Below are 12,568 nucleotides of genomic sequence, written 5' to 3'. Positions count from 1 at the left end.
GTGTATGGTAACCACGGTAACACGCGTTTACGCTGCAATTCTATAGGGCATTCAAACCCAAATGCACAGACGCCTCTCGATCCTCGCGCTGAAGATTATAAGTTGAGTTATAGTTGGGACTAACAATAAGTTAGGACACCGTCCTTATTACAGTGAACTTGAATCTTATAAACCACTGAGGGAACAAGTGACTTTGTACGCAGTCACGCCCACGGGTGCAAAGTTAGAATACACCAACAGATGAAGTTCGATATGAAAAAATATTTGACTTAGCCGGGATTTGAACCCGGATCTCCCGATTGCAGGCCAGGTGTATTAGTATTTCCAGCATCAGCATCATTACAGCACCATGGCTCTCTTTTCCAAATCATATACAGTGCAACCTCGATATAACGACACCCCACAGTGCACTAATAAACACTCGCTATAGCGAATTGTCGCTTTACCGGAGGTGGAGCAAATAATAGCCAATATACCTGTTGCGAACAGATATACAGGAACAAGAGTGGTGCGGCGGCAGATAAACATCTATCCGATAAACGTAAGCATAAATCCAGACGAAAGGCGATGTTTTTTTGCATCACTAAATTTCCTTACTCAAATAACGACTAACTATTCAAACAATTTATAAGCACCGCACTGAATAAAAATCATGCAAAGCATTGTTTCGTCAATCATTATATTTATCGAACGACAGTTTACCACATAAATTTGAGACTGAGCACTCCATTAACATCATTTCTAACAGATCGCTAGCAATTACAGAGGTTAAGGAGTCTTGATGAAAGTCTTCCGGTGGTGAAACCCTCGCTATGGCGAGAGCCAACACCGAAAGAGTCTCGTAAAAACGAATTTTTTAACATGCTTATTATAGGGTCAATTGACGGTGCATCGGCTATCTCTCGTTATAGCGGGGGTGTCGCTATAGCCCGTACTCGCTTTAACGAGGTTCCACTGTAATATCTTAAAGCACTGAAGGAACAAGTGACTTTGTACGCAGTCACGCCCACGGGTGCAAAGTTACATATGTACTCCAACAGATGAAGTTCAACGTGAAAAAATATTTGGTTGACAGTCAGTTGTGTTAACCAGTTACACCACCAAGCCATTTTCTAAGAGCGAACATCGGGATGGGTTTTACGGAACAAGATGTTGACGTGACAAGCCCACACTGTAGCAAGGGTCGTTCTTACTAATCCACTGTCGGGGTGCAAAACCCATATTTTGTTGCTGTTCTGCGGCAACGAATTTCAAACTTACGGCTGTAAAAGACATCTCAAATGTAATCCATGAAAGGCTTTACTTAAACACTAAACATAGCTTAAAAACGCAGTGGTATAGTGTACGGTAACCAAAGTAATACCTGTTTATGATACAATAGGGTGGTTTCCTATTATTTTTTTATTGCCTAAATCGAAATATTATTACTCCTGGAGTACGTATTTCACACTTTTAGATTTTTAATTGAAGATATTTATTTTTCGCGATTAAATGAAAAGTGAAAAATTTCAAGCCCGCGAAAACGCGACGCATCAGTATGAATGCCGGGAAAGAGTTGTCCGTCTGGCTCCCGCTGCCACCCTGTGAAGTGACCTTGAAGCGAGGCTTAGCGCTGATACGACGCAGGCTGCTAGCGGGTAGCTGAGTACCCTGCTGGCTGGTAGCGCTTGACTTAAATAAGGATTATTAATACCTTATCAAACGAGGAAAACTTTCCGACCTTAGCCAGTTTTAATGGGTGATTAGTAAGACATGTTTCCCTGAGCTCTGCACCTCATGCATGCATTGGTAACCTCAGACGATGTATAACTCCTATCTTCTCGTATAGAAACTAGGTCCCTGTGACGTCACGTGGAGTGGCATCGCATGGGCGCCAATCTGGCCCTTTTCAAATGAGGATAAAAATGGACCATTGCCATTCGTCAAAACCGGTATTTCTAAAACGAAATAATTTGTATATTATGAATACACTAATGGTGGGTAACGAATCGCAATCAATGCCTTTCGTTTTCTTTGATGGGGGAAACTACCCTATTCTGAATGGAATTCAAACCCAAGTGCACCGACACCTATCGATCCACTCGCTGAGGATTATTAATTAAGTTATAGTTGCGACTAACAATAAATTAGGACACTGTCCTTACCAAAGTGAACTTGAATCTTATGGCTGTAAAAGACATCTCAATTGTAATCCAAGAAAGCCTTTACTTTTAGTAATTTTTACTTGTCCACGGACATGACTGGTGATCTTGGCTCTTGAAAAAAGCTTGAACTAAAATTTTTCTTCCATTGTTAGAACATTCACTAAACCAAGTATAATTTCAAATAACCTAACATAGCTGGCAATCTCCTTCTCTACATAATGGTTATGTCAGGGCTGCCACAATCTCCTATGGATAATTCCCCTTTTTCCTGCGTGTCCAAGGACATTGCCTCTTTGAAGAGGGCAAATGTTTTTTTTTATTTCATAATAAATATTATGAAATGACAGCAGCCCAAAAATACTATTTTGGATTGTTCATATTGTTTTAATTTGTTCAAAGATAGATTTCATAATACATTTTTTAGTTTAGGACATTGCCTCTTTGAAGAGGGCAAATGTTTTTTTTATTTCATAATAAATATTATGAAATGACAGCAGCCCAAAAAGACTATTTTGGATTGTTCATATTGTTTTAATTTGTTCAAAGATAGATTTCATTATAAATTTTTTAGTTTAGGACATTGCCTCTTTGAAGAGGGCAAATGTTTTTTTATTTCATAATAAATATTATGAAATGACAGCAGCCCAAAAAGACTATTTTGGAATGTTCATATTGTTTTAATTTGTTCAAAGATAGATTTCATAATACATTTTTTAGTTTAGGTATTCAACCCTTTTGCGCCGGGCTCCTCCACAGGAAGTTGTGTTTGGCTGTACGAGGGCTTTTAAAATCTCTTTTTCGCCCTGCACGGAGTTGTTTCTCGGCTAGGAATCGTCCAGGAAATCACTTCCTCCACTCAATGACCTTTCCTAGCAGGGTGCCGGACCCTTTCCTCGGCAACTGGGCAAATATAATCCTCATCCCTTTTCCCGAAGGCAGCCCATCACGGCGTAGTTTTGCGGTCAGTTTATTGTTAGTGTGATTTTTATTTTTTTTAATTGTTACTATTGCAGTAAATGTCAGTTCATCAATGTATATTTTCATTTTGCAATGCCTATAGAACTTTTGAACGAAGTGCTACGGTTATTTTTAGGGTTTTCAGAAAAGGGCATTATATAATACTTTAAACAAATACTTTAAAGGGAATGAAATCTATCAATTTTCGTAGCATACTTCTAGGTATTTACGATTTATGATATTGACATATTTTAGATCCATGATGCCCAAATCCACACACTCCTCATTCGCGTCTGCTCTCCAGTTCTCTGAAAACATGAGACTGATACGTTTAGAATTTTTTAGAAGAATATTTTACCAAAACAATTCTCATAAAACTACTTGAATCTTACAAATTTGTTGTTTGAAATGGCTAAATTACATTTATAAAGCAATTAAACTTACATGAATACAAATTCATATTCCAAGAAAACATTAATGCACTAATGTGTCCTGAAGTAAGCCCGTGAGGTGCACAGAGCAGACCAGAGAACCAAGATATGAGAGTAATTACCTGGGTACAGCAGTTCTCTTTCATTCATGGTATGGGCTGCATCGCACAGCAGTTTCTACAGAAACCACTCCTTGTATAGGTAACGGAATGCGTAGAGAGAGTTAACGGCTACATATATTTTTTAATTCACGCCAAGAAAATTTTGAAAAGAAAATGAGTTATTCCGAGAAGAGTGATGTCATTTTCTTCCACATATTTCAATAGGAGGCTACTTGCACCAATCTACTCTTGGATGGGCCAGTTGGAGGGTTAATAAGTATTTTCCAAGAAAACATTAATGCACTAATGTGTCACAAAGTAAGCCTGTGAGGTGCACAGGACAGACTACCTTAATGTAACCTGACCATAGAACCAAGGTATGAGAGTAATTACCTGGGTAGAGCAGTTCTCTTTCCTGCAATGGTATGGAATGCTTCTCACAATACGTGTTCACGTAAAACATTCCTTATTTGTACATTAAATATACGAATTTTTAGGATATGCATTAATTAGTCTTAATAACGAAATTCATTTATAATATGTTTGTATTCAAAGGCTGATAAGAGGTTATTAAAACTAGTAGCTGTAATTTTGGCTCACTACAAAGAACTGAGAGAACCATATTTCATTACATTACGAGGGCTTTTTATCATAAGAGTTAAATCGGATATTTTATCGAATTTCACCGCAAATATACACTTCGAATGTGGCTAACAGAGTACAGTGGAACCTCGTTAAAGCGAGTACGGGCTATAGCGACACCCCCGCTATTACGAGAGATAGCCGATGCGCCGTCAATTGACCCTATAATAAGCGTGTTAAAAATTCGTTTTTACGAGACCCTTTCGGTGTTGGCTCTCGCCATAGCGAGGGTTTCACCGCCGGAAGACTTTCATCAAGACTCCTTAACCTCTGTAATTGCTAGCGATCTGTTAGAAATGAAGTTAATGGAGTGCTCAGTCTCAAATTTATGTGGTAAACTGTCGTTCGATAAATATAATGATTGACGAAACAATGCTTTGCATGATTTTTATTCAGTACGGCGCTTATAAATTGTTTGAATAGTTAGTCGTTATTTGAGTAAGGAAATTTAGTGATGCAAAAAAACATCGCCTTTCGTCTGGATTTATGCTTACGTTTATCGGATAGATGTTTATCTGTCACCGCACCACTCCTGTTCCTGTATATCTGTTCGCAACAGGTATATTGGCTATTATTTGCTCCACCTCCGGTAAAGCGACAATTCGCTATAGCGAGTGTTTATTAGTGCACCGTGGGGTGTCGTTATATCGAGGTTGCACTGTATACCTTTAGATGTAAATCATTACAATATCACTCCTATAAATTTGCTAGTAAGTTTTAAAAATAACAATTACACATCCAATCTCCAAAATTTGTTCTAGGTGATGATGAACTCCGTAAATTTGAATGCTAGATTTCCCTTTAAAATTTGGAACCGATCAGCAGAATCTATAGAATGTAATTCATGGCATTGATTTTCAATAAATGCAGCATTTACGTTTTTAGTTATTCTAACCTATAAAGAAATAATTGACCACGAGCACCTTCCTTGAGAGGGGCACTAAGAGCCGGAATGGGCCGAGGTAATCCCCACGCGGACAATAGGAAAGGGTCGGACCTCTCGCGCCGAGGGGCCCTAATGACGGTTGGGACCCAAATGGCGTGCTTGACCACAAAACCGTGAAAACACGCTCTTCAGCCTTTTGCTTTGAAAAATTCAAGCCGCAAAAACACGGCCTTCATCCTTTAGCATTGGAAAATTCAAGCCTTGAAAACACGCCCTCCGTGGGGAAGAGGTTAATACAATAAAAAAACCTCTTCGAAAATCTGTGGGACTGTCCGCTGATATGATGAATCATAGTATATTTGCATCAAGCTTGGGGAATATATTTTTTCCTGCGATAATTTTTCACTAAAACTAGTAAAATGATATATATAATAACAGTTAAGCTTGAATTTAACAATTAAGTTCTTTTTATGGCAGTCCATGGACATAACTTTTTAGGAATATGGGTGAGTGACCCAGTTATTTGGAATCTCAATGGAATAGGAATGACTGCCTTTCACAGTCACGGACAACAAAATTTAATTCTATTTCTATACACCCATGTCTCGTATAGCGCAATTTCGATATAGCGCAAATTCTTTCCTCTGGGAAACATTGCAACGCAGTGTAGCCTAATCACAAACGCTCTCGTGATAAAACGTGAACTTGCGCTAAGTACACACGAAATTTCTATCATTTTATGCATATTAATATTATTGCTTCCCTTATATCTTCTTTTTTATATATAAACGGAAATCATTTGCTGTGCAATGGCCAAAAGTATTACTCGTCATTGGATCCAGATAGGCCGGCCTACCAAAGTAATTTATCTTGTCTCCTTAACAGAATGATAATAAATAATTTAGATCGTTTATTAAGCGTGGGTTTAGTGGAAATGAGTTTTTTTCAGCAATAAGGCTTGAAACGTATTTTTGCCGTCATAGGTTATCGGGCGATTGACTTCCAGGTCTACGCTAAAGCCTTCAAGGTCATCGGTATTCACGGGGGAGAAATGGAGCGGTGGCCGAGTTGCGCATGAATAGCATCAACACATAAAAGGGTCCGCCATAGAGTCTCAAACACAATGGCTTCGTTCCTACCCGCAGACGTAGGCCTTCTGCGTCTCAGGAATACAGTTCAGCAGTGGAAGGTGATATAGGCAGAGCCATGCAGAGTAAAAACCAAGAGAATATGCCAAAAATAGGAATGGGTATAGAAAAATCAAGAAAAACTATAAACCTAGAAGAGGAATTGAAAGAGGTCACTTGCTTTGAAAATGGAGAACGTCAAAGCGATATTGCGCGGAAGTTTAAACGCACGATACCTTATTCTGACTAAAGACGAAGTTAAAACATCAGTGACCTCAGCCGCACCATCTTCAACCAAGCGGTCTACACATAAGGAAAGTTCATAGTGAATCAGTACAAAAAGACGAGAGTGGTAATCGCTCCGAGACATTTAGTGAAAGCTCCGGTTGGTTCCAGAATTTAAACGGCAAGCAGGTATTTTCAGAGCGGCGATATCAGGTGAATCTGCAAGTGTTGATAGGGTAGTCACCGCAACATTTTCTGATGAACTCCAAGCTGTGATTGAAATTGGCTCCTTTCCCCCTCAACCAGTTTTTAGTGTTGACTAGACGATATTGTTTTGGAAAAGAATGCATTCTCGTTCATTCATTTTCAGGGAAGGAAAACCTGGGACAGGTTTCAAGGCATTTAAAGGCTGTTTCACGTAGCTGCTAATGACTCGGAGGACTTCGAATTAAAATGATTTATCATTCATAAACTCCGCTAGCTATGAAATGGCATTCAAAGTAGTATTTTCCAGTCATTTCGATGAGCGACAAAAGGGCCTGAGTGACACAATAGTTGTTTTTAGACTAGTTTGAAAAATCGTCAACTGTCGGCAACGCATTACGATCCCCTGAGATAGCAGATATTAGCCTACCCACACGACAGGAGGGAATTTCAAAAGCTCGTAAGAATTTTCTTTAAAGTGAATAAAAGTCTTTGAATGCAAGCATACTATCTTTAAAGATGTTTTAAACAATAAAAATTTATATAAATAATGTTTTCTAAGGCTTTTTAAGGGAATATAGATGTTTTAGAGGAAATTCAATGCCCAAGACTTATGCTACCAGGAACACATCCCTATCTTCCCAATGTTAAAACGCTCTCGTACAACGCAAATTCGTATAGCGCAAAGACCCCAAGGAACGCATCCCTTGCGGTATACGAGACATGGGTGTATTCTTTTTTATGATGATTTGTATAAAAACTTAACATCAGTACATAAGAATGGGTAATTTGGATGATTGTTTCCATTTTCACTGCATTGGTGAAGGGCATATCCATGAAAATGTCAAATTTTTCTCTTAAATTCAAATTTAGGGTGGAAATACTTTATCTTGATAAATAAACTGCTAAATGAAATCAGTGTTTGAAAAATTATTCAGAGGCTTGTTTTAAGTTTTCAAACTATACCCAATTTCACAAAGTTTTAAAAATGCTTGAAATCATTCCGCGTAGCAAGTTGATCTGGCATTAGTTCCGTCACATTCCGTCACTTTGACATTTTTAGAAGGTATTTCGTTAATTAATTTTGTTTTTGTTCATGAATATCACCATAAAAAATGTTTTTGATCATGTACAGTCAGAAGTTTAGCAAATCTTCCTGTATTCTACAATTTTATCGAAACATTCTATTGCATAGTCTACTCCAAAGGTAATTCCATCACAAATGGAATTGCCCAGAAATCAACATGTCATAGACCTACTGTCACAAGGAATTGTAGCCTCCAAGGGAGTTAGGCAAATGACATTACTGTCCGCACTACATTATTTCATTGCTAAAACTGACTTCAATAATTTATCAATTACTGTAGAAAATCTCACCTTTTACTGCATTTATCAAGATGATTGAATCTCCACATGACATTGGCTACATCCCTTTGCATGTGCAAAATAGATCCATGGTCACTCCTGTAAAATGTAAAGAAATCAAATCAATGCTGTAACCACTTTGCTAGCTACATCTTTTATGTTTAATATTACATATTACTAGAGGTCCGTGAAAGTGGTTTTATTTATTGCTAAAATTCGTTTTAAAACCATATGATTTCGGTGTTATAGAAAATCTTGGCGGTGTTATTTTAATGCAACAATTTTCCCATCTTAATGGGCGTATTATTTTTTTATGCTACATGTTTCATGTATACTTATACTTTTATTAAGCATTTTACATAACTTTTAACACAATTTTAACTGTACAAAATTTCTGACAAAATTAAATGAAAGAAATGGTTCAACTTATACACGCGGACTGCGTGCGGTTCAAAACATCGATTTTTATTTTGCTTGATGCTAATGGTCGTAGTTAATTTTTTTGGATGAACTTTCTAAAACGTTTTATTTAATTCAACATAAATATCTCGAGGTAACTCGGTGATCTTTTTTTTATAATCCTACAAGAACGCAAAATTTTGACGAAAAACAGGGTCCGCCATTTTGTATCGTATCCACCACAAATAATACAACTGAGTCATGAAAGTTGCCACGAATTAACAATAATAAACCACATAATAATATTGTAAATTTTTGTTTCTATTGAATAACTACAGAAGGTGTGGCATTAATTTCAACATGCTGAATTTTGATAAAAATTCAATGAGGGCAATTTTTGCAAAATTTGTTCCACTTTGAGGCCAAGTAATTTGTTTAAAAAAATTTCCAAAGAAAAACGGCTTTCGTCAAAAACTGCACTTATGTATTGACAACATTTTTGCAAAGTTTCAATTTCCGCACTCAAAAAAATCGATTTTGAGGTTTTGTCCAGCATTTTTCGATTTCAGCCCACTGTGCGGCGGTACGCCGCCTAAGGCGTGAAATACAGTCAGTGCTACATTGCGGCCGCTTTCTGACGAGACGACTTTTCGCCGCCCGGCGTTAACGTTATGACGCCCTGAAATTCAGGCCGCTTTCAGACGAGACGACTCTCTGCCACGCTGTGGGCCGTGCCGTGAACGGCGGCCCGGTCCCAGCCAGCGGCCGTGTTTAAGTCAACGAAATTGTTACATTAGACCCACACTCAAGGTTTTCCTGCAACATGTTATCCAATAACGCTGTCTAATGCGGTCTAATGCGTCGCGGTGAGTCACCGGAATTACTGCTCAGCATTGAAGCGTAACGGGCGCGTGAGCTTGTATTTCCGCTCTTCCGCGGCCGCGTTAAATTTCTTTCCGCACATTTTTAATTCACAATATCTAATTCTTCAGGTGAGAAAGCGCCTCATTCTAAATATTTCAGGATTGATACATGGGAATCAAAGAGAGAGGCTGCGATAAATTGAACGGAACATTCTGGCGGAGAAATCACTACAGTGCGCGATATTACGCGGATGCGTTACGCGCGAGACTAAACGAGCCAATTGACCTTGGAATCGTAATGAGATAGAGCAAATGAACGTCGGCAGCGTTAAACAATGGATTATGACTCATTAGATGTGATTTTTTCGCTAATCCACCTTAAATTGCAAATAACGGGAAATTTCGTTTTAATTGACCGATTTCGCGTTATTTCGTGTTATTTCGCGTTATTTCGCGATATCGCGTCTCGCGAAATTCACGGACCTCTACATATTACACACACACTCTGTGGCGTTCGGACGCTTTCCACTGGATGAATGACGAATTTTCTGAGTTTTTAATGTGATATTTTCGTGCACTTACTCGATCGATATATATCCACGTGAGCGTGAATACTTATCATTAGAAACAACAACCAACTATTCGAGCCTCATAGTTTGCTAAAAATCATTGTTTTTGTGTTGATGGACTTCGAAAGTGCAAAAATCATCACTAGAGAAAAACATTACTTTCCCCCGACTCATACGAGAGGCTATAGAAATCGCAAAAACATCCACTTTCAACAGGGAGGACAGCTATTTGCTCTCAAACACCTGGAAGAGACTCTAACCCACGGACCAATCAGAATGCACCTAGCCCAAACCAAGGCCTATATAAGACGGGCAAAAACCTGCATCAGATACTTCCTACCTGAAGATGTTAGCTGCAACGTCGGTGAAACTGTCGTCTTGAAGATGAATCGAAGCGGAGGTCAACCCAAAAACCTTGCTACGCACTTTGTTTTTGTGTTCGCCGTCAAGTCGGTTTGTTTTCTCGCGGCGATGAGGCCGCCAGCCGGGCGTGCTCTCTGCTGGTCGGCGGTGAAGCGGAAGGCGATTTAGGTGACGGCGAAATTCTTACACCTACTTTCAACTCATCCACTACCATTGCTGCTGTACCTACAACCCCAACCATGTCAACATCAACCTGTACTTCACCAAAGAAGACCAGCAACGGATCACAGATTCGCAAAATTGGACAACTCAACTTTCCAGACCACACCGAGGAGACTTCAACACACAGCACTAGCCTGCGACGAGATCACGGCATATTAGTATCCACAGTACGTACTCTGCTGACCCCAGTTCATTCCCAAAATATAATTACCGGTGCTTCAATTAGTGAGAATGAGACGAGAGTCACTGTGAGTGATATTGTCTCGGGTTCCACATTATGCATGCCACCGTTCGCCTAGAACCGGTCGACAACCCCTCCCACCCACAAAGTTACATCAGATGTACCACAAGGAAGCGTAATCGGCCCCCTGTTGTTCATTATATACATTTATGATCTCTGCTCCCGCATTAGCAGTAAAATAGGTTTATTTGCTGACGACCCTGTCATCATTCGCAAAATTATTGATCACTCTGACCGTGAAATTCTATCATCTGACTAAAAAAACGTTCATTTGTGGAGCCAAGAGTGGGGACTCAAACTTAATCTGAGTAAATGCATGGCGGTACATTTCTTGCAAAATTTGTCCAACTCTAATCATGTTTATGCAGTGGATGAAATTAACTTAAAGGCAACAGACGAAGTAAAGTACCTGGGAGTTACGATAACCTCGAACCTCACATGGGGAACACATATAAAGAATATTTGCGGTATAACCCTGAAGAAATTAGGATTCGTCAAGCGTATTATGGGCGAATTTTCGGATGAGAAAGTTAAAGAAAGGTGCTATTTCGCTCTCGTCCAACCACACCTTGAATATGCTGCGAGCGTATGGGATCCGGTGCAGAAAGACTTAATCCGCAAACTGAATGAAATACAAAGGAAGGCTGCAAGTTTTGTCAAAAACTGTTACGGGCTTACAGACAGCGTTACCCAGATGTTAAGCAAATTAGGTTGGGAGCCATTGGAGGCTGCGCGCTAGGCTTAGATTGCTTGAACAATTGAGAATAGATATCTTTAAGAACGACACAGAGAACATAATATTAGAGCCACACCATATTTCTAGGTCCGATAGAAGCGATAAATTAAGAGAGATGTTTTGCCGAACGGATAGATATGGGAATTCGTTTTTACCCCGAACAATAAAGGACTTTAATAAACGCTTGTCCCAACCTCGTCAGAGCACTTCATTTATTTATTTATTTATTTTAAGCTGTAAACGGCTGGTGTCCTAACACCCCCTGCCACACGCCTTTTAGGCGGCTTGCGGGGTATTACGTAGATGTAGATGAACCCATAGCTCAGCTGTTGACCTTGAAAGCCTCGCATGTGGCTTGCAGTAGTAGCGGCGTTCCATCGGACAAAATCAACCTCACACCACAGCCCAGCAACTCCACCGCCGCCTTGGCCGCCGCGACGGTAGGGGTACCACCCCTCCACCCCCTCTCCACCTCTTCCCCTCACCCCGCTGCCGCAGCCGTGGGAGGGGCATCAATCCTCCCCATTCTTAAGAGGGAAGAGAGATAGGAAGAGGATGACAAACTTAAAAGCAAGAGAGACGTGGGATAACGGGGCAGAAGGATAGAGGCAAAGGAGAGGTCCCAGTAGACATGAGGTGGACGATAATATCATGAGGATCGTTTTATGGGAAAGGGGAGTGCGGAAGAATGAAAGAGGAAAGAAAGAAAGAAGGGGTCAGGGATCGTGAGTTTGGGAGGGCAACAGGAGGGGGCAGGAGGAGTATGGAGGCGAATTTTCATTGCTCCAGGCCAGCACCGTCGCCCTAATCCAACTCGCGTCCGTTTAACATTTCAAAAACACTTTTGAACATTATTTTTGGTTGCCCTCCCGTGCTGGTTACACAGTACATTAACATGCACGATCTCAAGTGCAAGTTGATGTCTGTTTTGTGGACCAGAACGATGCATTGCATGAACCAAATTAGAACAGGATCTTTTTTCTATACAAGGGCGTATCCAGGGACATTACTGGGGGGAAGGGGGGGGGGGGTTAAGAATCCTCAACAGGAGGGGCATCAACCCCCCAACCCCTCATTGCTTCTTCTCCTCTCA

The 12,568-nt window shown here is 40.0% G+C and overlaps 1 protein-coding gene across 1 annotated transcript in view; it reads right to left on the bottom strand.

The window, feature by feature from the left end:
• The window catches only part of LOC124170024, a 98,378-nt gene that overhangs the window by 60,144 nt on the left and 25,666 nt on the right, over window positions 1-12,568 (bottom strand). Inside the window, exon 8 of the mRNA XM_046548709.1 lies at window positions 8,095-8,181. Within this exon, the coding sequence (XP_046404665.1) occupies window positions 8,095-8,181 (87 nt within the window). The remainder of the gene's footprint in view (window positions 1-8,094; window positions 8,182-12,568) is intronic.

This window comes from Ischnura elegans, chromosome 13 (assembly GCF_921293095.1).
Source record: "Ischnura elegans chromosome 13, ioIscEleg1.1, whole genome shotgun sequence".
In the NCBI taxonomy this organism is placed as follows: Eukaryota; Metazoa; Arthropoda; class Insecta; order Odonata; family Coenagrionidae; genus Ischnura; species Ischnura elegans.
This window is presented reverse-complemented; position numbering and strand designations above follow the sequence as displayed.